The following is a 25,470-nucleotide window of genomic DNA, read 5'->3' as shown; positions in this document are numbered from 1 at the left end:
TGTGACACAGCTAAATGAGTTATTTTGTGAAAATACTGACATTTTTATATTGGCCATTTAATTAAACCTCTACCAAAATTAATGCTAAACCTTCACTTGTGTCACGTAATTGTGTAGGACATTGGACAAAGCAATTTCTAATTGCATAAATATAGCTATAGAGTCATATTAAATGCTTTCTAGAAATGCCTAGATGATTTTTCACTTTTTTACAGCTCCTAGGGATCCTTAAACTTGTGAAAAGCAGAAGGAAGAACTGCTGAGTAAATGAGACCTTGGGGTTGAACATTGTCATGTACCTGTCCAAGCAATATTCACAGCTCTGTTCATTAATCTCTGCTGTCTTTGCCAGAGCTAGGATGAGCCTGGAAACAGCCCGCTCTCATTCACCTTCCCTTTTTTAAACATTAGAGCTCCTATTATAAGTGTAAAATATACCTGTGCAGTGAACAGGATCTTCACTGAAAGACACCCCAAGACTTAGTTAGGGCTACGATTACCCTGACAACGACACCTCTTAGCTCCTTAAAGCAGCTGTCATGAACACAGTTCTAAAATGTTTGGGGTATTTTCATCCTCAAGAAATGGAAAAATATCTGAAAAGAGTTTTTGAGGGAGAAATGAAAAGGACAGAGAGCAGGGAGTATGGTGATAAGATGGTACCAAGACTTCTTAATCTCCCAAGGAATCTGAAAATTAAGTTAAAGATTTCCTTAATAACATGACTAAAAGAACTATCCTATTGATTCTTCAGCAGGGGGAAAGAAAAGACAAGTAAGCCTACCCTGCTTGGTCTCTGATTCTCCAGGTAAAACTTATAAAGTACTTTTGGACCAAGGAAAAAGTAGAAAATCCAGAGTCTAATTTGGAAGTATAACCTGTGTGAACCTCTTCAAAAAGAGCTTATATCTAAGAGTTTTCATCTCAAATTGCCCTTTTCCTGGTTACCTCAGCTATCTGAATATTTATGTAAGCACTCATATCTGCCTCAATAAGACCACTTATTTTCATTAAAAAGTACTATCAGAACCATTTGCTCCTTGCTCTAAATTGTGTGTACGTTTATTACCACAGTTATAAGACACTACATTTGCGTGTACGTTTCAGTGTGAAGATGTTAATATAGTGGCATATGGCAGGGGTTACTGAAGAGTGATCTGTGGACACATAAAGTGAATTTAAAGTTGCTTTTCCATGACCATGTGCCCTTAATGCTCCTGCTGCTTCTGACTTTCCTTAGACTTCCCAGCCAAGCAGCCGCATATGAGATAGCTGCCACCTTCTCCTTTCACAGGAAGTTGACTGTTGGAATTCATTCCACAAACACACCTGGAATGTTACTTCCTGAGGCTTTGTGAACATAAAAATAGTCCTTCCTGCCAAAAGGAGTATTGTATTATAATTTTAAATTGAATAGTACTGTATCAGTAATAACAGCATTTCTGAAAATAAGCTTGGCCTGTAAACCCTGTACTTAAAATACTACATAGCTTCATGATGACTTTAGATATTTTGGGCCTTTCTTTAAATTTCATTGGTTATATTTGTGGTTTTATTTTTAATATTTACTGTTTCTTACTAGTTTCTTCATTGAAATTTTTCCTTTATTCGTGTCAGGAAGATTACGGGTAAAAGGAGGAAAATGTTAATTAACTATTAGAACAGATGACAATTATAAGAAAAGTTGTTACATATGTATTTTGAAGGTCAGCTTGGAATTTTGTGGGGTTTTTTTTTTTTGAAAAGTCTGTTCTCCCAGTCCTGTTTGAAAGCTATTTGCAAATTTGAAGTAAGGCTCAAGAATGTAAAATTATTGTTTATTCTTTTTATTAGAATCATGATTGTAAAGAAAAAGCCATAGCAGTAATAGTAGTATTGATTAAGTCAAAGCATAGTTTAATAGAAAACATTTGTTTTATTGACCCTTAACTTCATAATTACACTTTAAGAAAAGTGAAACTTAGGGCTGGGGATTTAGCCCAGTGGTTCTGGTGCCTGCCTCAGATGTGCAAGAACCTAAGTTCAAGTCCCGGTACCAAAAAGAAAAAGAAGAAAGAAAGAAAGAAAAGTGAAACTTGAATTCATATGTGATAATTTTTAATGAACTTTATTTGGATTGTTGTTTAAATTTTTCTTTTCAGATCCATGAGAAATGACTCTTAGGGGCCATTTTCCTGTGCAACTTAATTCTAGAGAACATGCTGAAGAACATAGCTAGTTTTTTTATTTTGATTTCTCTCTTCCTTGTAACTGCCTGAGTATGGGAGTTTGTTGTACTGTGTTCGGTGTTTGAAAACCAGTTGAACAGTTGCTCCTTCTATAATATTGAAATAATAATATGATATAATAAGAAGTAGAAATAATGTTTTTCAGAAAAGTGAATTTATACTATGTATATATGTGGTTGATAATTAAAGTTTCTTTTTTTATTTTCTTCTTTTTGGAGAACAGGTCATAGCAAATGACAGAAGTCCTTTGGTGGGAAAAATTCACTGGGAGAAAATGGTTAGAAAAGTGTCAAGATTTGGAATACGCACAGGCACTTTTAACTGTTCTAGCGATCCCAGGTAAGTGGATTGGAGAATTCTTAGAATTTGAATCCTGATCAGAATCTTTCTTGTTGAATAAGAAATATGAAGCCGGGCGTGGTGGTGCATGCCTGTAATCCCAGCCCTAGGGAGGCTGAGGCAGGAGGATCTCTGTGAGTTCCAGACCAGCCTTGGGCTACCTAGTGAGTTCCAGTCAGTCTCCACTACATAGTAAGACCCTGTCTCAAAAAAAAAAAAAAAAAAAAAAAAAAAAAAAAAAAAAAAAAAAAAAAAAAAAAAAAAAAAAAAAAAAAAAAAAAAAAAAAAAAAAAAAAAAAAAAAAAACCCAAAAAACAACTGAAAGCAAAGATAATGTTTAGCACACTGTTACTTATGCAGGTACTTCATTAGTAGTTTTTGTTAAACTGGCACTTATTGGCTTTCTGAGATTTCTCTTTCTGGCTTTTCTATGTTCTTTCTTTGGGCGCTCTCTTGTAAGAGTGTCATTAGTCTTTTCTTTTTTGTGTCAGCATTTTCCAAATACTGTAGTCACTGGTTATCTAAATCTTTTTTGGTACTTCTTACCCCTGCTTTGTATTTTGTTGCTCATTTCCATCTACTCCACAGGTATCTCTGGGTATGTCTTTTTTCCTAAAACCTAGTGTTCAGAATCACATCTTGTTTTTCTTTACTCAAGTATTTGTACCTTTTTTAACTGCCTTTTGTTGTTTTAGGTTTTCTTATTTTTTCCCATTTTCTTAAAGACATTTTTGTTTTGTTCTTTTGTACTTCAGTATTCAATCTATCACATTATTAATTTGCTTTATTATTCCATTATGTATTTGAAATGCTTTATTTCTATTTCTAACACAACTAAATCATAACTTACACTCCTTTGTTCATTTAGTTATCCATTTGGTTAATATTTAATAAAAGATGGACACATTTGGCATGTTTTGTTTCATGCAGAGAAGACATATGGCATATGTAAAAAACCATATATCTCAGGTGGGCATGTGGTAGCAGTTTTCCCTGTACACCTAGCATGGTGGCACTTCTTGGCTCTCGCTCTTACTCCTCAACCGAGAGATCTATTTCAGAAGGCTTTTCTTGCCAGGTCCACATTCTGCTCTTTTTTTGGAAAAAGTAGGAGGTGAGGTGGTATTTATGTATTTATATTCAGGGCTTGGCTAAAGGAGTGTTGAGGAGAAGACTGAGGATATAGGAATTACAAGAGCAGAGTGGCAAACAAGAGGTTAGGGAGATGTACGGTAAGAATGATAGGTTATGAGGGACTGTGGAATAAGGGAAAACCATAAAGGCCAATGACCTTGTCTGAAGAAATGGCATTACTTAAACAGATACCAAGATACCTTTTCAAAATTACTTGCCACACCAGAAACTGGAATACCAGTATGCACTAGCCACATTTCTTATCTCTTTAGAAGTTTTCTAAGATCTCAGAAGAGCTCAATAGGTTTACTTTTAAGAACTAGAGAATGTTTTTATGGTGTTCTCATTAACTTAGTCTGATCTTTAACAGTTCTTTTTTGAATTGTCAGTAAAAGTTGTTATACTGATATAAAGCAATGCAACATTCTTGGAAAATATTACATTTAGTCCTCATATTTGTTTAGCAGTGGAGTTTAAGATTAATATGGTACACTATATTTGTGTTTTGGATTTCTTTGAACTGCTGTTTAGATAAATATATATTAGTAACTTGGTGTTTGTAAGTATGTTTCTTTGCAAATTTGGAAAATAAGATTTAATTTGAAAGATAAATATTACCAAATGGAAAAAGGTAAAAAGTATGGCACTTAGCTATATGCATTTGACCTACTGCTTTTGTGTGTGTGTGTGTGTGTGTGTATGTGTGTGTGAAGATAAAAATAGAATTCATATCAATGAATTGTTTGTGTTGGACAAATACAGTATGAAAGGATTTGAAGATTCTCTATTTTTAGGAATATATATTTTTCAAACCATTTATATAAAACAAGATTGATGTTAATGGAATAGTGGAATAATGATTGTGTTAATGGAATATATCTTGCTAAGGAAGTAAATCTATTAAAAAAAAAGTTAATAGTCAAGAGTCTGTGATTCTGAGGCACCAGATAGTTTCCCAGGGTTATCACTAACCTTGTCTTTAAGATGTAACATGTTCGTTTATCTTAAATTATGCCACAAAATTTCTGAGATAAAATTAGTAATGTTCTATAAAACCTTATGCCACATATGTCAAGACTTTCCTGTCTCTTCATCTGTTCATATGAATGTATAATATGCTAATGTAATTTTATAAAAATAAACCATGTTTACTAAATAAAGTATAACAGTGATTTTTACATCAGTATTCAGAATTTAAAAATCAGACATTACTATCAATTTACAAGTTTGTAAACAAAAATGTATACACATGGTGGGTTTTGGAAAACAACATTTTTTTTGGTACTGGGGATCAAACTCAGGTCCTTGCACTTGCAAGGCAGGCGGCAGAACCGCTGAGCTAAATCCCTGGCCTAAGAACATTTATTTTAAAGCAAAGGAAAATGTTTTCATAGCAAATCTCTCCATGATAGATAGTACAAACAGCTATTTTCATTTTTTGGGTATTTTTCATTATCAAGTTCTTTAGAGGGAGATGGATATTTCAAATCTCATAGCAAGAACCTATCTGTTTCTAAAAGAAGTAGTGTCATAGCCCTACTGAAAAAAAAATTTTTTTTTTCTTGACACAGGGTCTTACTGTGTAGTTCAGGCTGGCCTTGAACTCACTTTGTAGCCCAGGCTGGCCTTGAATTTGCAGCAGTCCTCCTGTCTTAGCCTCCCAAGTACTGGTATTACAGGCATCTACCACCACACCCAGTAGCCCTACTGAATAAATCTAAACAAATGACTTAATTAAATTAAGTTAAAGTTTAGTTAATTAATTAAATTTTTGTTAGTCTTCCACATTTATTCAGCTATAAAATGAGGATTGTTTTGTCACTAACTTTCTCTGTTTCTTCTTCATAATCTCCATTGAAAAGAATATTTTTTAAAAATGGGGCTTGCAGTACCTCTTTTGGGGTTGGTTTTTATGCAGATTATTTGATGTAGTAGCAATTGTGTATCGGGCATTGTGGTAGGTGCTTGAGTTACGAATTTGCTTTTTATCACTGTGACCAAATACCTACATAACCAGTTTAAAGGAATAAAGATTTGTTTAGGCTCATGGTTTCAAAGGGCCCAGTCCATGGTAAGCTGACTGCAAAACAGAAATATGTTAGAAGGGCATGGCAGACAAACATGGTAACCAGGGAGAAGAGTAGGAGGGAGAGCCAAAGAGAGAGGAAGGAGCTAGGGACAAGATAGATCCTTCAAAGGCATGTTCCTAGTGCCCTAATTCTTGTAGCTGGGCCCCGACTCCTAATAAACCTTTTCAGCTGTGAATTCATCAAGGGGTTAACCCTTGATAAGGTTAGCACCCTCATGTTCCGTTCACCTCTATAGGCCCTACCTCTGAACATTGCTTCATTGCCCAATATGTGGGTCTTTGGGAGACACTTCATATTTAAACTATAACAGTTAATAAATGGTAGGGTATGTCATCTACCCTCCAGGACCTTGCACCGGTTCAGGGATTCAGCATGGAGGATAACCTGTTTGTTTCTTTGTTCTCTGCACATCTGAATTTTAACCATCCTTCAAAATGTAAACAAACCTTTAGAATGTAAACCTTCAAGATGTAAACCTTTCATGAAATTTTTGCCTGCTCAAATTCCAAATGTTCCCTTTCTTTGAACTTCTTTTTCATTATTTAGCGGTGAAATATATAGTTTTATATTTGTCTTGTCTTTCTAACAGGATTTTATATTGTGAACAGAAATCACCTTCTCATTATCTTTTTGTTTATTTGTTTTGTACTTGGAATCAAACTCGAGACCTTGCACTTGCAAGGCAGGTGGTGGAACCACTGAGCTAAATTCCTGCCTCATCCATTATCTTTTAATCTTAGCAGCACATAGTGTAGTAGTAAGTATATAAGAGATGATGAAGTACAGTATTTGCTGATTCCTTTGACTGAAAAGATTTTTCAAAATACACTTTTTTTAAAACAATTTTTAATAGAAGCAAATAAATATAAAATTACAAAAAAGAGTGTGCTTCTTCTCCTTGCACACTTACCAAGCATTGGTCCTGCATTTTGATTATTTGGAGTCATATAGTTTGTGGGAGAGAGAATCTCTCAGGTGTTAAAGAATCTTACTAGGGGACGGTAAGTTGCCCAACAGCCTAGCTGTTTACTTACAGTGTACTGTCTTACAGATACTGCAGGAGAAGAGGCTGGGTACGATCCACGCTCATTATGTCTGTTCCACAAACAAGTACTTCTAAAGGGAAAGTCATGCTTAAAGAGTATAGTGGACGCAAGGTTGAAGTAGAGCACATTTTTAAATGGATAACTGCTCATGCAGCTTCTCGGATCAAAACCATTTATAATGCTGAACATTTGAAAGAAGAATGGAAAAAAAGTGATCAGTATTGGGTTAAAATATACCTATTTGCAAACCTTGACCAACCGCCAGCTTTCTTCTCTGCACTCAGTATAAAATTTACTGGAAGAATTGAGTTTATTTTTGTTAATGTGGAAAATTGGGACGACAAGAGTTATATGACAGATATTGGTGTATATAACATGCCATCATATATACTTAGAACTCCTGAGGGAATTTACAGATATGGAAACCACACAGGTGAATTTATATCCCTTCAGGCCATGGATTCTTTTTTGCGCTCATTACAACCTGAAGTAAATGATCTGTTTGTTTTGAGTTTGGTTTTAGTTAATCTTATGGCTTGGATGGACTTATTTATTACTCAAGGAGCTACCATCAAACGATTTGTGGTTCTCATAAGCACTTTAGGGACATACAATTCTCTATTAATTATTTCCTGGCTGCCTGTGTTGGGGTTTTTACAGCTCCCTTACTTAGATAGCTTTTATGAATATAGCTTAAAATTGTTAAGATATTCCAATACAACCACACTGGCTTCATGGGTAAGGGCAGACTGGATGTTTTATTCTTCACACCCAGCCTTGTTTCTTAGTACATACCTTGGACATGGTTTACTAATTGACTACTTTGAGAAGAAGAGACGGCACAGCAACAATGATGAAGTCAATGCCAATAACTTAGAATGGTTATCAAGCCTGTGGGACTGGTACACCAGCTACCTCTTCCACCCAATTGCTTCTTTTCATAACTTTCCTGTAGAATCTGATTGGGATGAAGACCCTGACTTATTCTTGGAGCGGTTAGCTTTCCCTGACCTTTGGCTTCACCCTCTGATTCCAACTGATTATATAAAAAACTTACCAATGTGGAGATTTAAGTGTCTTGGAGTCCAGTCTGAAGAGGAAATGTCAGAGGGTTCTCAAGATACTGAAAATGACTCAGACAGTGAGAACACAGACGCTTTTAGCAGTGAGAAGGAAGCATTTGAAGATAAACAAAGCATAGTTCATAATTCATCAGGAAGAATAAGTCACTGTGATGCTGAGGCTTGTCCTTGTGCCAATAAATATTGTCAGACCAACCCATATGAAAGGAAGGGGCAGTCCTATGGCTCCTATAGCACTAACGAAGATATGGAACCTGATTGGTTAACTTGGCCTGCTGATATGCTGCACTGTACTGAATGTGTTGTTTGCCTAGAGAATTTTGAAAATGGGTGTTTGCTAATGGGGTTGCCTTGTGGTCATGTGTTCCATCAGAATTGCATCGTGATGTGGTTGGCTGGGGGCCGACACTGTTGCCCTGTTTGCCGGTGGCCTTCTTACAAGAAAAAGCAGCCATATGCACACCAGCCCTTGTCACATGATGTCCCATCTTAACCATGTGCAATTTGTCCCTTATAAGCTTTGGGTACCTTACAGCTTGCCTTTTTAATGTTAGTCACATGTTTTTGTGGTTTGAAGTTTAGTTTAATGTTAGTGCCGTGACAGGAAATACATATTATGCTAATGTTGATGACTGAATTTATTTGGTTGCCTTGTGTGTGTCAGTTGAATGCATACTTAATTGTAAAATTTTATTTACAAAGTTGGAAATTCAGAAGTTAATGTTTTTTAAGCACAAAAGAAGTATGATAGAAATTTATCCCAGCAAAACTTTACAAAGTAGGATCAAATTCTTATGGAATTGAGCCGGTTTCTTATCCTAAATGTTTTCTCCCTTTTTACAATCTCTGTCCAGCACCTCTTGGTTAAATAATGTATGCTCTGAGACATGAAATTAAAACAGACCTATGAAATAAATTATTTTAAAACCAGAAGATTACAGGTTTCCAATGGTAAATTGTTTTTGATAAGGTGGATGATTACTTTTAATTTCACAGGTAAGTCAGACATTTAGATGGGGGTTAAAAAAAAGCTAGAAATTATGTCATTGACACTGGCCAGAGGTAACGTTAGTGTACCTTTTAGTATGGTTACCTTTGATGGTAAAGAATTTAATGGAGAATTTTTAGTAAGTGTTAAATAATTTATTAGTATTTAGCACATTCATTTAAGTAAAATCAATTTTAGCTACACACAGATTAACTTTATGCTTTGCCTTTTTATTTTAAAAATTTCAAAACTAGCCAGGCGTGGTGGTACACGCTTGTAATCCCAGCACTTGAGAGGCTGAAGCAGGAGGAATACTGTGAGTTTGAGGCCAGCCTGGGCTACATAGTGAGTTCCAGGTCAGTCTCAACTACATAGTGAGACCCTGTCTTTAAAAATATTTTTTTTCAAAACTAGAGAAAAGTTGGAAACTGTATAGCTAACATCCATTTGTTTAATTCACCACATTCAAATTTTACATTTGTGTTGCCATTATGCATATTTTAATCTCCTTTCTTTTTTTAGCTAAATAATTTTTCTGATCCTTTTGAAAATAGAGTTGAGTCATTATGCTTCCTCATCACCACATGTCTCCTGAGAACAAGGACATTTTCTTACATAACCACTGTACCATTATCACACCCAAGAAATTTAACATTGATTCAGTAATACCTAATACACAACCCATACTCCCCAGTTGCTCCCAAAATATTAATTTTTATATGGTTCTGTTTCATTTCTATTGTGAACTCAGGAGATTTGTGCATTAGGTTTAGTCTCATTTTCTGTTTGTCAGTGTAGCTGTTAATAACATTTTTGAGCAGTAAAAGCCTTATAGAATGCTTCATATTCTGGATTTGTCTTTTCATAATTAGATTTAAATTAAGTATTGCCTAGGTAGTATGCACCTCCATTTCTGTGATATCAGGAGGCATGTGAGGTCAATTTGTTCCATTTTTGGTGATGCTAAATTTGGTTATAGTGATACCTGCTTTATCTTCCCATTGTAAGATGCTTTTTCGCTTTATAATTAAGAAGTAGCCTAGCTGGGCATGGTGGCACACGCCTTTAATCCCAGCACTCAGGAGGCTGAGGCAGGAGGATCGCTGTGAATTCGAGACCAGCCTGGGCTACATAGTGAGTTCCAGGTCAGTCTCAACTACATAGTGAGAGATCCTGTCTCAAAAAAACGAAGTAGCCTGTAAGACCACATGAATATACCATTCCTCATGCCAGTGTTTTTAACATGCATTCACAATTCTTTGAATCCGTTATTAATAAGAGTTGTAACATGGGTATTTTCTGATTCCGTTATTCATTCTACATTTATTAACTGGCACTTTTTTGTGAAGAGCTTTCCATTGTACTTCCACGCTTTGAATATGACTGTGGATTCAGATTTTTTTTAAATATTCTATCTATTAAAGCTCATTCTTTTGGTTACTTAATACTAAATTTAGCTAATAAGAGTGCCTCTAAGTCTGTTCTTATATTGTCTTGGTAAATCACTCTCAGTCTTTACACAGTTCCTCCTCACTTTCTGATGTAAGGTGTTCCAGGTTTGCTTTGTATTTTCCTGTCTCAGCCCTTTAATCAAATCTTTTCTTCAAAGTATACAAGTTTAATGGTAGACTTTAAAAATCATCATTTGACTACTGTCCCATAAAAGTAAATCTTTCACCTTCCTGGTAAAAAAATAAAATTCATTTTTAATTGCTTTTGAGGTACTAACGAGCATTTTTATTTTTCTGCATGGCACATTATGCCTTACTGTGGGGGATTATAAGCCAATAAACCCATCATAAATTGAAAATATTGTGAGAAATGCATTTAATATGCCAAATCTCATACTTTAGAAACAGCATACAGAATGTGGGTTTCCCCTCTTGATTGCATAGCTGCAGAGTCGCAGCTGATTGATACTGCACAGTATTGCCAGAGAATATCGTACTGCATATTGCTAGGAAAAAAAAGATAGAAGTTTGAAGTACAACTTCTATTAAATGGATATCTCTTTCACATCATTGTAAAATTAAAAAAAAAAAGGTAAGTCAAATCATAAGTTGGAAACTAGTAAGGACCAGAAATTAACTAACTTTGTATTAATGCTTAAGAGCTTTTAAAATAGTAACTGCAGGCAATGCTCCTTGTGTTCTGATTCTCCTTTTGAAGAGTCATTGTTTGTGGTTTTTTGGTGTTTTGTTTGTTTTTGGTACCAGGAATTGAACTCAGGTCCTTGCATTTGCAAGGTAGGCGGTGGAACCACTGAGCTAAATCCCCAGCCTTGCTTTGTAGTTCAGGCTAGTCTTTATTTTTTTCCCCTTAAAATGTTGTATGTGTACATTTTAGGTATACAACATATTTACATTTATCATTGGGAACTTCTAAGTTCAGGCTAGTCTTGAACTTACTAAGTAACCTAGCCTGGCCTCAAACTGGGTTCTGCCTTTGGTTCACTGCTCTTCTCATGTTTTCAGCAATGACCCAAATCCACACATCCAGCAAAGGCCCTACAGTTTTATATACAGCAATGACCCAAATCCACACATCCAGCAAAGGCCCTACAGTTTTATATACAGCTATTTGCTGGAAAGCTCCTCCTGGATGCTTTGAAGTACTGCAGGTTTCCATTCTGTTTTCCCACACCTGGATCTTCATAAGGTCCTGATTTCAATCAATGAGGGGGAAATGTATAACCTGTCATGTACACAAAAGTGTAGAAATACTAAGGGTAAACTTTCTAAAGGATCCCAGGGAACCCCACAGTTTGGAGACTATTAGGAGACAAACCAATCATAACACTGGCTTTCAAAGCCCTTCATAACCTGTTCCTTTGTACTTCATAGACTCATTGTATCAGTCCGTGCTGCTTGTCACTCCAGGCCCATGCTCTGTTTTTTCTCCATTTGGTGCTTTGCTCTCCTGTCTACCTAGTGGTATTGACCCTTCTGCTCTGCTTTGGCTGACTACATGCAACTTTCTCCCTAAATTCTGCACCTTGCTACCCATCCTTTCCTTTCTCAAATGGCTTATAGACATTTATATGAATGTCAACTCTCTCCTGTGATCAAATTCAGCATCACCAGCAATGGATCAAATGTATATGCCCTTCTGAATCCCAGTGGTACCTTGTATATATCTGTCATACTTATTGAATTGAAACTTTGCATGTTCATTTTAAAACACAATAAAAATTTTGTTTTATTCCTCCAACTAGAGCTCATGGCATGAAACAAACAGTACATTTTGAATGTTAGACATGCAATAAAAATACCGTAGTAAGGTCAGGGGAAATTGCCAGATTCAAGTCTTCAGGTTAGCTTGCCTCATCCCTTAATTTTTAAGTACAACAGATAATTCTGTCAGATTTTTGTGGAGGTGGAGAAGTGAAGGAAATACTCAAGGTTGACAAGCTCCAAACTCTGTGCTTAAAAAGAAAGTTTAATTTCTTAGAATAACCTATTGCATTTAATGAATCACAGATCCCAAGTATGTGGGCTTTATAGTTATTGAACTCTATGATTAACTGGAATGGCACTGTTTTGTTCAAGAATTTTTCTTTTCTAAGTTTCTTGTGTGAATCATCATTCTCCAAGGATAAGCCCCCAAATGTCAGGAATAATGCTATAATCTACTCTTACATCTTTAATATTATAGACCCAGTATAGATGTGCAGTGAATGTTGACTTGAATTTTAAGAATATATTTTAATTTTGCCTCATCCAACACTTTATTGCCCATCTGATTAGGTGGAACAGATAAAACGAGATTATATTCTTACTGCCCATTGGTACCATTAGTAGTGATGAAGATACCAATATTTATGGTCAGCTCCAAGACAATAGATTAATTCTATTAATCTATTCATTAGATTCTTTGGGAGTCTCCAGATTATTGTAATCTTTTTCCCTGCTCTCCTGTGTTCTTCCACTCCAATCAACCACTTTATTACTCCTTAAAACTCTACCAAAGGGCTATTATGTACAGAAAAGTGAAACATTGGGTCTTTTTTTTGGGGGGGTCTGATTAAAAATTTAGATAGTACTGAAATGTAAATGTTAATATTTTGAGCCATCTGTTTTAATCATTCTTTTTGCTATCAATACTTCTCATTGATTTATGATTGTTAGGTAATCTGTAACATTTTACTATTTTCTGATCAAAGATTGTTATTGTTGCAGTATAATAGACCATTTCCTTCATATTATCTCTGCAGCAGTTGGGATACAAGGAATTTTGACATTACAGATGGTCAAGAACTCAGGACAACTGTCTTCAGGACCAAGAGAAAAAATTGAATTAGAAAATGGTGGGAGCAACAGTGTGTAATGCAAAAATCCTCAATAAGATACTGGCAAACAGAATGTAGCAAATCATCAAGAAGGTTATACACAATGACCAAGTAGGATTCATCCCAAGGAGACAGGGATAGTTCAACATACAAATCAATGAATGTAATACACTACATTAACAGAGTCAAAAACCTTATGATCATCTCGATAGATGCAGAAAAAGTGTTTGACAAAGTCCAACACTCATTCATGAAAAAGACCCTGCGGAAAATTGGAATAGATGGTCTAGCTCAATCCGATAAAGGCAACTATGACAAACCAACAGCCAATATCATACTATACAGAAAAACAAAGCTTTCACGCTAAAATCAGGAACAAGACAAGGATGTCAACTGTCACCACTCATAATCAATATAGTTCTAGAAACAAATGCCAGATCAATTAGACGAGAAAGAAATAAAAGGAATAAGGATAGGAAAGTAAAAAGTTAAATTATTATTTGCAGGTGACATGATACTCTATATAAATTACTTCAAAGACTACACCAAAGAGTTCTAGATGTAATAACCAAATTCAGTTGTGTTGCTGGATATGAAGCCAATACTCAAAAATAAGTATGCATTCCTGTACACAAGCAACAAACTCACTGAGAGAGAAATTAGGGAAACAGCACCTTTCACAATAGCATCTAAAGAAGCGAAATACCTAGGAATCTAATGAAGTAAAAGACCCTTTACATGGGAAACTACAATACTCTGAAAAAGGAGATCGAATGGATATCAGAAAATGGAAAGATATCCCTTGTTCTTGGGTAGAAAGAACCAATGTAGTATAACCATACTGCCAAAATTGTTATACAGATTTCAATACCAACTGCATATCTCACAGAATTAGAGAAAATAACCCTAAAATTCATTTGGAACAAGAAGAGACCTAGAATAGCAAAGGCAATTCTGGGCAACAAAGGAAAAGCAGAAGGCATCACAATCCCTGACTTGAAGTTACACTACAAAGCCACTGTGATAAAAACAGCATGACTACCACTACCTGCCTCACAAGCACAAGGACCCAAGTTTGGTACAAAAACAAACAACAACAACAACAAAAAGCACGATACTTGGAAAAAAAAAAAAAAACCTGATGATCAGTGGAACAAATTCGAAGATGCAGAAACAGCTTCAAACACACTCAGCCTTTTATCTTTGATGAAGGAGCCAAACACTTTCACTGGAAGGAAGATACTCTAATGGTTCTGAGGAAATTGGCTTTCCACATGCTGAAGATTATACTAGACCCATATCTTTCACAATGCACTAAAATCAAATCAAAATGGATCAAAGATCTAAATATTAAAACAAACACTAAATCTGCTGGAAGATAAAATAGGTAGAACTCTTGACATTAGCATAGGCAAAGATTTTGTGAACAAAACCCCAGTTGCACAGGAAGTATCACAAAGAATTTGGAATCTTATTAAAAAGTTTTCACACAGCAAGAGAAACCACCAACAGAGTGAAGAGACAACCCACAGTGTAGAAAACATTTTTTGCCAGCTGTTCCTCAAAGGACTAATATCTAGAATATATAAAGAATCGGCCACAAACCATGCCATCAATAGCATGATATAAAAATGACATATATAGCATATATTTAGTCATTGTCACTAATGTTACAAAATTATACAAGCAGTTTTCATTTGGGCATGTGTTTTATGAATGCCAAATATTTGTTGATGATGGAGTATCTGGTGACATATTGCCACACAGTTATTTGGAGTCTTGTGAAGATCATTTATAAAGACAAAGTAGTATGGTTTCAGACAGCAAAAAAATGAAGATGCTGGTATTTTCAGGGTGGTTGGTTTTTATCACTTATGTGCTCTTTATTTTTCTTAATTCTAAGCCAAGTGGCTTAACAGTAGGTTTCTGGAACAAAATGCCTCAAGTTGACTCTCAGCTTTTTTGCCAGAGAATTGAGTAGAAGACATGTCTCAAAATATACACAATACTCCAGGCTTTTAAAACTGTATTGTGCAAATTATTTGTATTGGACATAGTGTACTGTAATCAGTCTCTGCATAGTTTTGCTGTGAAAGTACCAAGCTTTATTTGATGAGGAAGTGGCGGGGGGAGAATGTTCTTCCAGTTTCCCTGTTTAAAATGATAGAATCTGAATGCGAGAAGATTCGAAGGTCATTTAGTGCAATCTTTTGCCTTATATTACTGATATCCCTGTTATGAATTGGTACACTGTATCTAACAAAAGGCATGATATGTTTGCAAAAATCTATAAATATTCCACCTGCTAGGATCCACAGAGAAGCATGCAGTTAGCTGGCAACACAACAAGAGCAAGTGCTGAAAACTCAGATCTGGACAGTTTGCTGCACATACCCCATGTCACCAGCTTCAGGAGGCAGCAGAGTCAGGCACTCATCTCTTGAAAAAGCTAATCTCGCTGGGCGTGGTTGTGCACACCTGTCAATCTCGGCACTCGAGAGGCTGGGGAAGGAGGATCATTGTGAATTCGAGGCCAACCTGGACTACTTAGTTCAGGGCCAGCCTGAACTACAAAGGGAGACCCTGTCTTTAAAAAAAGAAACAAAAAAACGAACACACTAGTTGTAATATAACCTACCTTCTCTGAAATATGATATATCCATTATTTATCAAAGTAGCATATACTTAAATAGGGCTTTATTTAGAAAGAACCTGTACATTGTAAGGTATTAAAGACTGTTCTCATGACTTCAATCCCAAACTCATTCCATTACCCTGAACATCTCCAAAAAAGGGAACAGGAGACAAGAGCAGCTTGATTCCCTTTCAGCCAAGTAGATTTCCTGCTGTTTCTGAATGAGGACAGGTTTATAGTCTCTGCTGAATTTTCAGAACTATGGAAAGGATGGGAGATCATGCTGCATGCCACATTGGGTGGGATAAAAAGGATGTTTTACAAATTGCTAAGGATTGGAAAAGCATGCAAAAGCCCTTTTAGCTGCATTCCTTTAACAATGTATCTAACCCATTCTGGGGGAAAATTTTTTTTTTTTCAAAATATGGAACCTGGTAATTAGAAACCCAGAGTTCAGACAACTTAGAATCTTTTCTAGCCAAGGAAAATGTGCTGTTAAGTATAAGCTGCACTGTTTATCTGACAATTATTGCAGTTTGAATGCAGTACTATTTTCTGAAATAATATCCTATAGGGAGAACCATATGAGGGAAGTGGAAAGGGATTTTAATTTTGTTTTGTTTTGTTTTGTTTGTTTGTTTGTTTGAGACAGGGTCTCACTTTGTAGTTCAGGCTGGACCTGATCTCATTATGTAGCTCAGGCTGGCCTTGAACTCATGGCAATCCTCCTGCCTCTGCCTCCTGAGTGCTGGGATTACAGATGTAAGCCACCACACCCAGCTTGGAGAGGCCTTTTGATTCTTCATGTTGTATATTAGTTGGCTAAGAAGTAGAGGACTAGAACAGAAAAATGATGGAACATTACTCCTTTTTAAAACACTTTCAGCCACCTAGAAAAAATATATTGTTCTTTTCCCTTTGGCTAGGGCTTTTACTGCAAGGCAGTGTGTCTCTATAAAAATATAGAAGTATCAAGTAGATTTTTCATTTATCACAAAGTCAACTCACTGAGAAACAGAGCGATGGCCCCATTCCAGACACCTCCCTCTGTCACATCCCTGTCACTGCACTACCAAATGAAATTTCTGTAACAACTTCTAAAATCATAGACTAGTTTAACTTCAAGTGTTGTATAAATGGAATCATGCATTTCTGAGGCTCATCTCTAATATATGTGTCAGTTCTTTCATTTTAATTGCTATGTAGAATTAGTTACATTTTGCTGCATGGTATGCATTCTGAGAAATCTTATGGGTGATTTTGTATGAACATCATACAGAGTAATTGTACAAACTAAGATGGCTATAATGTCACTAGGAGATATACTTTTATGGGACCACCATTATATATGTGGTCCATCATAGACTGAAATGTCATTATGCAGCACATGACTGTATTTTTTCTTACTGTTTTTTTATGACTATTTTATATGAACTGACCCCCAATTTTGTTATCCATTCTTTTGAAATGGATACTTAGCTTATTTCCAGTGCTTAGCAATTACAAATAATATTACTATGATATTTTTGTATATGACTTTAGTTTACATATGTTCATATGTCTGTCAAGGGTGGAATTTCTGGGTTTTTGAGAAATCCTATGTCTAGTTTTGGTAGACACTGTTTTATAAAGTTTTAACAATGTATATCCTCTCCTGAAGTACGTGAGAGAGTTCCACATTCTTCCTGATACTTAATATTATATCAAATATGAAAACATGTATAAGCATACATATTTCTGGTGAGTATATAGATGTATCTCTGTGGTTTAATTTAAATTTCTCCCAATTATTAATGAGGCTAAGACCGTTATCATGTGTTTGTTTATCTTTGAGACAGGATCTTGGTCTGTAATTCAGGCTGGCTTTACACTCACTCTTTAGCCCAGGCTGGCCTTGAAATGGTGGTGAACCTCCTACATCAGCCTACCAAGTGCTGGGATTACAGATGCATGCCACCACGCTCAGCCCTGTCATGTGTTTATTGGCCATTTGATTAACTTCTTTTGTTAAATGCTTGTTTAAATATTTTGCTCATTTCTTAATTGGGTTGTTATCTTTTTTGAAAAGAATTATGTGAATTCTTTATAAATTCTAGATATAATTCTTTTGTCAACTATATTTATTGCAAATATTTTCTATCAGTCTGTGGATTTACCTTTTAGGGGGAAGATTTTTTTTTTTAATCTTTTTTTCTTACATAGTATCAGTCACAAAAAAGAAATAATCAATCACATACAAAAGCAGAGATTAATGTAATTAATCTCCATCTGCCCAACTTCAATACTTATCAACTCATGGTCAATCCTGTTTCAGTTATATCCCCCACTAAATCCTAATGTACCTTTAAGCCTTTCTTATTTTGTTCAGTAATCATTTATTCTTCATAAACTGATTGGATTAAATTCCAGTGCACTGATGATTAAATCCGGTAAGTGCATTTTGTACTTGTTACTTGAGTTCTCTGCATAGGATGACTGCGTTGATCAGTCATTGGCATTCCTCTCCCTTAAGCGTCTGTGGTACTAGTCTACCTAGTTTTCACATACCTCTCTAATCCTTCCTTCATGGTTTCCTTCCTAGAATTTTCTCCCTCCCCGTGTTTCTTCATATTATTGCTTCGGAGCTTTGTTCCAGTTTTTAATTCTTTTATGTGATTTCATCAGTTCTTACCTCCTTGTCTCCCAGTTACATGTCGATGGCTTCTGAATCCACATTTCCAATTCTTTGAACTCTATAAACACATGTTAATACTTCACAATGGGGATTAAATACCAGCGTGAGTCTCAGGAAACAAACCAAAGGAAGGGTCATTGTAAGGTTGATGGAGGGGTTTGGAAATGAGTCGGTGCTTCAGGGTCTGTCTTTGCTTTATTTCAAGGTTAGAACTTTTATAATGGGTTAGAAACCCCTTTGGACATGAAGGTTAGTCAGAAATAAACATAAATTCACTCTAAAATTATTAAATATTGTCAAGAGGCACTCCATTTCCAGAGCTTGGTTTTTACCTAACTTGTTTTTTTTGTTTTTTTTTGTTTTTTTTTGTTTTTTTTTAGCAAAAGATCCCATCTATTGTATAAAAAAGTATATTTTGGTTTTATTAGAGCAAAATTCCTGCCAGGAATTGGAATGTGATTTTAACAATCTACCTGGCAAATGTGGAACAGCTGTGAGCCAGGAACCGCCTTAAGATTGGCTATCTTAGCAAAAGAAGGAAAGGAAAACTGAGATTAGAGGAAAAATGGGTTTTTTTTCCTATTTTCATTTATTTCTATTTTTATTTCAAATTCAGAGAAGGATTTAAAGCATAGGCATTGACATACTTCCATACTTCACAAGTCCAGGATATGCATCTACTTTTTTTTTTTTTCCGGGCTCTGGAGGAAAATATTCATAAAATCTTTGAAAATGTGTGTGAATAAATGTCTATGTGAACATATGGTAGGGGAGTGTGATCCTGTTAAATACTTGCTGTGTTTGGCAGGAGTAAAGAACTAGAATGCCTGCTCACTTAGTTCTTCCCACCCCTCAGATGTATTAGTCTTAGCAGGTGGGAGGATCCACAGCATGCTTCCTAAGGTTCAGGTAAGAAGGACGAACCACTGCTACAGCTATTGCTAGGGAGGGAATGCTTTGTACAATGCCAGGACAAATCAGGACATGAGTGGGGGTTATATGTTGCTTTGAGAGTGAAGTTTGAAAAATACATGAAAGGAAGATGCACAGCCTCTTTCTGGTAGTTAAGGAACAATGGTACTGTTATATTTATTGGGTTCTATCTGTATTTATGGGCTCTATATCTTACTGAGAGCCATGTGTCAAATCTAACCTTCTTCCTCACCCTGTCCCCTTAATGGCCCACATTACTAGAAGCAGAGGTTTAGCTATGTCATTGTATATAGTTAAGGTGGTACAGAGATAGCTGCAATTGGTTCTTATGGTTCTTATCCAGTTTGTCTTTGACTCTATTATTGTTTCTAATTTTATTGCTATCACCAGGTGGCATAATTGTTGCTATTAATTGGTTTTTACTGTATGCCAATATCTGCTTTTACTCCAAGTCATTAACAATACTGTGGTTCAATTACACACCGTCCTCCTCTCCCAAATTAACAGAAGTGGTTGGATCTCAGAACAGAGGCAAAAGCCTATAGTTAGCCCTGCCAGGAGTGTATTACTGAAAAGAAAACACCAACTAAGGAGAACTCTATACTAGCAACAAAGTCTTTCTACTATAATTGACCCACCAAACCTCAGCACACATGTGCACATGTGTATATGTGCACACACACACACACACAATATAAGAAGAAAAGGCAACAAAATGCCTCCAAAATCTCTCAACTCCCCCAAAACTGATCCATGGGGCATCAATGGGGAGGAAATTAAAAAGACAAACAGAAAATGATAAAAGAGCAGAGAAGAAAAAAAAAAAATCAATGAAGTGCTCAGTGAGCCCAATGAAAATATAACTAAATACATAATGGACTTAATAAAAAAAATCAGTGATTTGATATCTTTTCATGAACTCTAATTCTTTGTGTAAAGTGGTCATTCATGATTTGTATCATTTTGTTTAGCTCAGCTAACTTTTTATTGGTGTCAATCTGATAAAAGCTATTTATGACAAACGTACTGTCAATATCATATTAAATGGGGAAAACTCAGGAGCAAGACAAACATGTCCACTATCACCACTCCTATTCAACACAGTGTGAGAACCAGCCTGCAAACTGACCTAGGAGGTATGAAGAAGGAGTAAAGAGACAAAGACAAATTTCTAAGCAAGGAGAACCAAGGTACTCCTGTTTCAGGACAAGAGCACAGTAAGTCTGGAAAGTCCTGTTTTTATTGGTAGAACAAGGCAATGTAGCAAACACAAAGGAAGAAAGAACTATAGATGATTAATACAGAACATAACCCCAAACCTGGATAGGTAATTTTCTTTGTTTACCTCTCAGCTGATGCTGTTTTGCCCTGAAGGTACTGTGGGTGTCAGCATCCCTGTGCTTAAACAGGGGAGGGGGCAGCCTTCCACCTCCTTTCCTGGGGGGTGGTCAACAAGGCCTGTCTCTGTAGCTGATCATAGTCCAGTCTTCCACAATATAGTACTCAAAACATTAGCCAGACCACCCACTGTTACCTCTGCTACCTTGTGGTGCCATGTTGTTCCTGCTCTGCCATGCCTGTTTGTCATTCCTGCCTTGAAGTGGGCTGATTATGGACTGAAACTTCTATGAACTATAAGCCAAATAAACCCCTTCCCCTTTAATTTTGGATGTCCGGTATTTTGTCTCAGGAATGAGACAAATTTGGTGCCAAGAGTGGGGTCATTGCTGTGACATTACCTGGCTGTGTGGCTCAAAAGCCTTTGGAACAGGTTTGTGGAAAGGGGAAAAGTAGGAAAGATCCAGAGACATTGGGTATAGAAGCAACACTGAAACATTTTAGGCTGTTTTATATGGGAGATTCTGGTCAGAGATCAGAAGGCCAGAAGGCTGGTAAAGACCAAGCTCAGGAGATTTCTCCTGGGAAAAAGGACTGTATCAACTGTTGGACCCCAGATGATGTGTGTAATGGATTGGCAGAAAATGTGTCTGCTTTTTGTTTGTGTCCAGAGGCTTTGCCTTAGACTGCGATTAGGGGCAGTGGACTAATCTTACAAAAGAAATTTCAAGGCAATCGAATATTGAGGTGGTGGCATGGCTACTGTTGGGTGCTTTTAGTCAGCTCTGTGGTGAGAATCAAGAGCAAAAGCCCAGCAGAATGATTTAAGACATTTTTAGTTTGGCCGGAAAGGAAGCTCCAGTAAAGCTGTGGACTGCAAAGTTAGAGCAGATATAGTGATTGCTGAAAAGGAACAGGAGACTAGAAAAGATGGTCTGATGGCATCACTGGGAGCAGCAGGACTCCACCCTTTGAAGTCTCAGAGTTGTAAAGGTGAAAGATTTTGTTTTGAGAAGAAAGCACCAGAGTATCATGTTCCAGAATGGCGGCAGCCTAGGAAAGTTGTTCCAAAATGGAGGCAGCCTAAGGATGTTTTTGCAAAATGATGGCTTAGAGAATTTGTTCCTTGGAATTGAGCTTAGAGGGCTCAGCAATCCAGGCATTTGACCCCTACAGCCAAGAGAGAAGGAAGCCTGGCGACTGATCCAGCTGGCAGCAGACCTTGGCATGACCCATGCAGTGCTGGTTTTAGGAGCGCACGGAATGCAAGAGTTGTGGGGTCAGAAAGGCTTCCATCAAGATTTCAGAAGAAGGCCTTGGAGGTCAGGCAGGGTGCCCCTGAGAGGGCAGTGTGTGAAGCTATGAGTGTGAAGCTGAAGGTGCAATGGAGATCCCAGAAGTTTGGAGAAGCGAGGAGCTAGGCTGTCAGGAAAATTGCAAAGAGGGAGTAGAGCCAGACTAAGAAAAGCCATGGCAGCTGCAACCAACCAGAAATGCCATAGAGGTTTGCCACAGATTGCCTCCAATTGTGGAAGTGGAACTGTGAAATGTGTTATTTGGCCTGCTGAATTTTGTACTTATTTTGGCCTCATTCCTTTGTACCCTTCTGTTGGTTCCTTTTGGAATGGTAATGACTATCTTGTGCTATTGAATATTGGAAGTTTTTAACCTTCTTTTCATTTGTACAGGGGCTTGCAGCTAAGAGTTGTCCTTAAATCTCAGAGGAGTCTTTGGACTTGGACTTTTCAGCAATGCTGAAACTTTTAGGATTTTGGCAACTCTTAAAGGTAGACTAAATGCCTTTTGCATAAAGGAATGTGCATGAGTCTTTGCAGGGCCCAGGAGCAGAATGTTACGGTTTGGGTCTAGATGTTCCCCCAAAGTATCGTGTGGTCATAGGATTGATCTAGAGTGTGGGAAACTCAAGTGGATTCATGGTGCAATGCTAGGCTGAAGGACATTAGGATTAAGGGTGTGAATGCTACCCACCCTACATAGTCTGAATAAGATAAAAGGGGTAGAGACACTGTTAACCTCCTCTTTGTTACCTCTGCTGCCTTGTGGTGCCCTGTTGTTCCTGCTCTGCCATGCCTGCTTGTCATCCCTACCTTGGAGTTGGCTGATTATGGACTGAAACGTCTACAAACTGTAAGCCAAATAAACCCTTTCCCTTAAAAAAAAAATAGAGCAATCAAGAAAGATTAAAAAATAAAAGGGAGGGCCAGGATTTAGCTCAGTGGTTCTGCTGCCTGCCTCGCAAGTGCAAGGGCACAAGTTTGATTCCCAGTACCAAATAAATAAATAAATAAATAAATAAATAAATAAATAAATAAAATTTTTAAAAAGGATCTGTATAGGAAAAAATGTCAAATTATCATTATTTGTAGATGACGTGATCCTCTGCATAGAAGACTCAAAAAATTTCACCAAAAGACTCCTACATTAATAACCAAATTTGGTAATGTAGCAGGATACAAAATCAACACAAAAAAATCAATAGAATTCTTGCACACCAATAATGAACTTGCCAAGAAAGAAATTAGGAAAACAATACCATTCACAACACAATAGCATCAAGAAAAATTATATACTTTGAAATTAGCCTAACCAAGGAAATGAAAAACCACGACATCAAAAAAATACAGTACTCTTGAAGAGGAGATTACACAGGACAACAGCAAAATGGAAAGATATTATCTGTTTCTGGATAGGTAGAACCAATATTGTCAAAATGGCCACATTACCAAAACTGATATATAGATTTAATGTAATGTCAATCAACATAACAGCATTTCTTCATAGAATTAGAGAAAACAACCTTAACGTTCATATGAAACAAGAAGAATCTCAGAGTAGCAAAAGCCATTCTGGGCAACAAGAGCAAAGCAGGAGGCATCACAATCCTGGATTACAAATATATTACAAAGCTACAGTGATAAAAGCAGCATGGTACTGGCACAAAAACAGACATGTGGATCAATGGGACAGAATAGAGGATGCAGAAACAACCCCAGGCAGATTCAGCCATCTGATCTTTGACATAGTGGGCAAAACATAGGCTGGAGGAAAAATAGCTCTTTAGCAAATGTGCTGGAAACCTTGCTACTTACATGCAGAAGACTGAATCTAGACCCATATCTTTCACCATGTACTAAACTAAAATAAAAATGGATCAAAGATCTAAATATTAAAATAGAAACAATCTTCTGGAAGATAAAAGAGGTAAAACTCTTGAAGATACAGGGATAGGTGCAGACTTTCTGAACCGAACCCTACTTGCATTAGCAAATAACAACAACAAAAAAAAACCCAATGGTATCATTTCAAAACACTTCTGCACAGCAAGGGAGACAGCAGAGTGAAGAGACAACCTACAGAATGGGAAAAATTTTTGCCAGCTATTCCACAATCCGAGAACTAATATCCAGAATATATAAAGAACTCAAAAAAATTAGATCCCCCCAAATAAAAAATCCATCAAAAATGGGCAACTGAAATGAATAGCCACACCTCTGAAGAAGTACAAATGGGCAATAAATACATGAAAAAATATTGAAAGCCTTTGGCCATTAAAGAAATGTAAGTCAAAAGAACACTGAGATTTTATCTTACTCTAGGAAGAATGGCAATCACGACAAACTCACACACACACACAAAATTTGCAAGGTTGTGGAGGAAAAGTAACCCTACCACACTGATGGTGGGACCATAAACTAGCAAAACTACTATAGACATCAGTATGGAGATTTCTTTAAAAACTAAACACAGGAAATCCACTCAATGCAGTTATATCTCTTCTAGGTTGTCTTCCCCAGAGTTAAAACATCATATTGTAATGATACTATGCTTATAACAGCTTGAATCACAATAGCTACATTTCAGAAATGGCCCATGTGTCCATCCTAAGTGAACAGATGAAGAAAATATGTACACAGTGGAGTATTACTCAGCCGTAGAGAACTACACATTTGAATCATTCATATGAAAATAAGTGTACTTTGAGACCATAGGTCTAAGAGAAATAAATTAGCCACAGAAAGTTAAATATGGATTTTTTAAAATATAGGAACCCCAAACTATAAATCAAGAGAAAAATAAAAGATAATAGGAAACAGGGAGATAGACTTTGTGCAGATGGGAAGAGGATCAGGGGTGGGGGGAGACAGGAAGGAAGAGGAAGGAAAGGAAAGGAAAAAAGGGAATATAAAAAATAAGATGTGCTGGGCGTGGTGGCGCATGCCTGTAATCCTCCGGAGGCTGAGGCAGGAGGATTGCTGTGAGTTCGAGATCAGCCTGGGCTATATAGTGAGTTCTAGGTCAGTCTCAACTACATAGTGAGACCCTGTCTCAAAAAAAAAAAAGAAGAAGAAAAGAAATAAGATGTGTTATGTATATGTACTGACTCCCCATGATATACTGCAAACATGTATTAATGAATAAAGGAAAAAGAAATTTCCTCAGGCTGGGTGTGATGATGCAAACCAGTAATCCCAGCACTCAGGAGGCTAAAGCAGAAGGATCACAAGCTCAAGGTCAGGCTGGGTAATTTTTTTTTATTTTTAAAAATTAGGTTTTTTAGTACATTTTAGGTATAGGATAGTTGCATTCATCATTGGGATCTTATACCTTTACATGATTTATTCTTACTTTTTCCCCGTTCCCTCAGCCCTCCCTTCACCCCTTCCACCCTTCCCT

At 36.6% G+C, this 25,470-nt stretch overlaps 1 protein-coding gene across 2 annotated transcripts in view; it reads left to right on the top strand.

The window, feature by feature from the left end:
• The window catches only part of LOC104863283 (charged multivesicular body protein 3), a 78,661-nt gene that overhangs the window by 9,150 nt on the left and 44,041 nt on the right, over positions 1 to 25,470 (top strand). Inside the window, exons 3-4 of one of the 2 annotated variants that reach the window (XM_010625649.1) lie at positions 2,452 to 2,567; positions 6,843 to 9,188. The exons of the other annotated variant lie outside the window; for it this stretch is intronic. Of the exons in view, the coding sequence (XP_010623951.1) occupies positions 2,452 to 2,567; positions 6,843 to 8,412 (1,686 nt within the window). The 3' untranslated portion in view covers positions 8,413 to 9,188. Of the gene's footprint in view, positions 1 to 2,451; positions 2,568 to 6,842; positions 9,189 to 25,470 lie in introns of those variants that run through there. 2 annotated transcript variants of the gene reach the window in all.

The sequence above is a fragment of the Fukomys damarensis genome, unplaced genomic scaffold (assembly GCF_012274545.1).
Source record: "Fukomys damarensis isolate Sample0158 unplaced genomic scaffold, DMR_v1.0_HiC HiC_scaffold_2, whole genome shotgun sequence".
In the NCBI taxonomy this organism is placed as follows: domain Eukaryota; kingdom Metazoa; phylum Chordata; class Mammalia; order Rodentia; family Bathyergidae; genus Fukomys; species Fukomys damarensis.
Note: the sequence above shows the minus strand (reverse complement) of the source record. Positions and strands in the feature narration are given on the sequence as shown.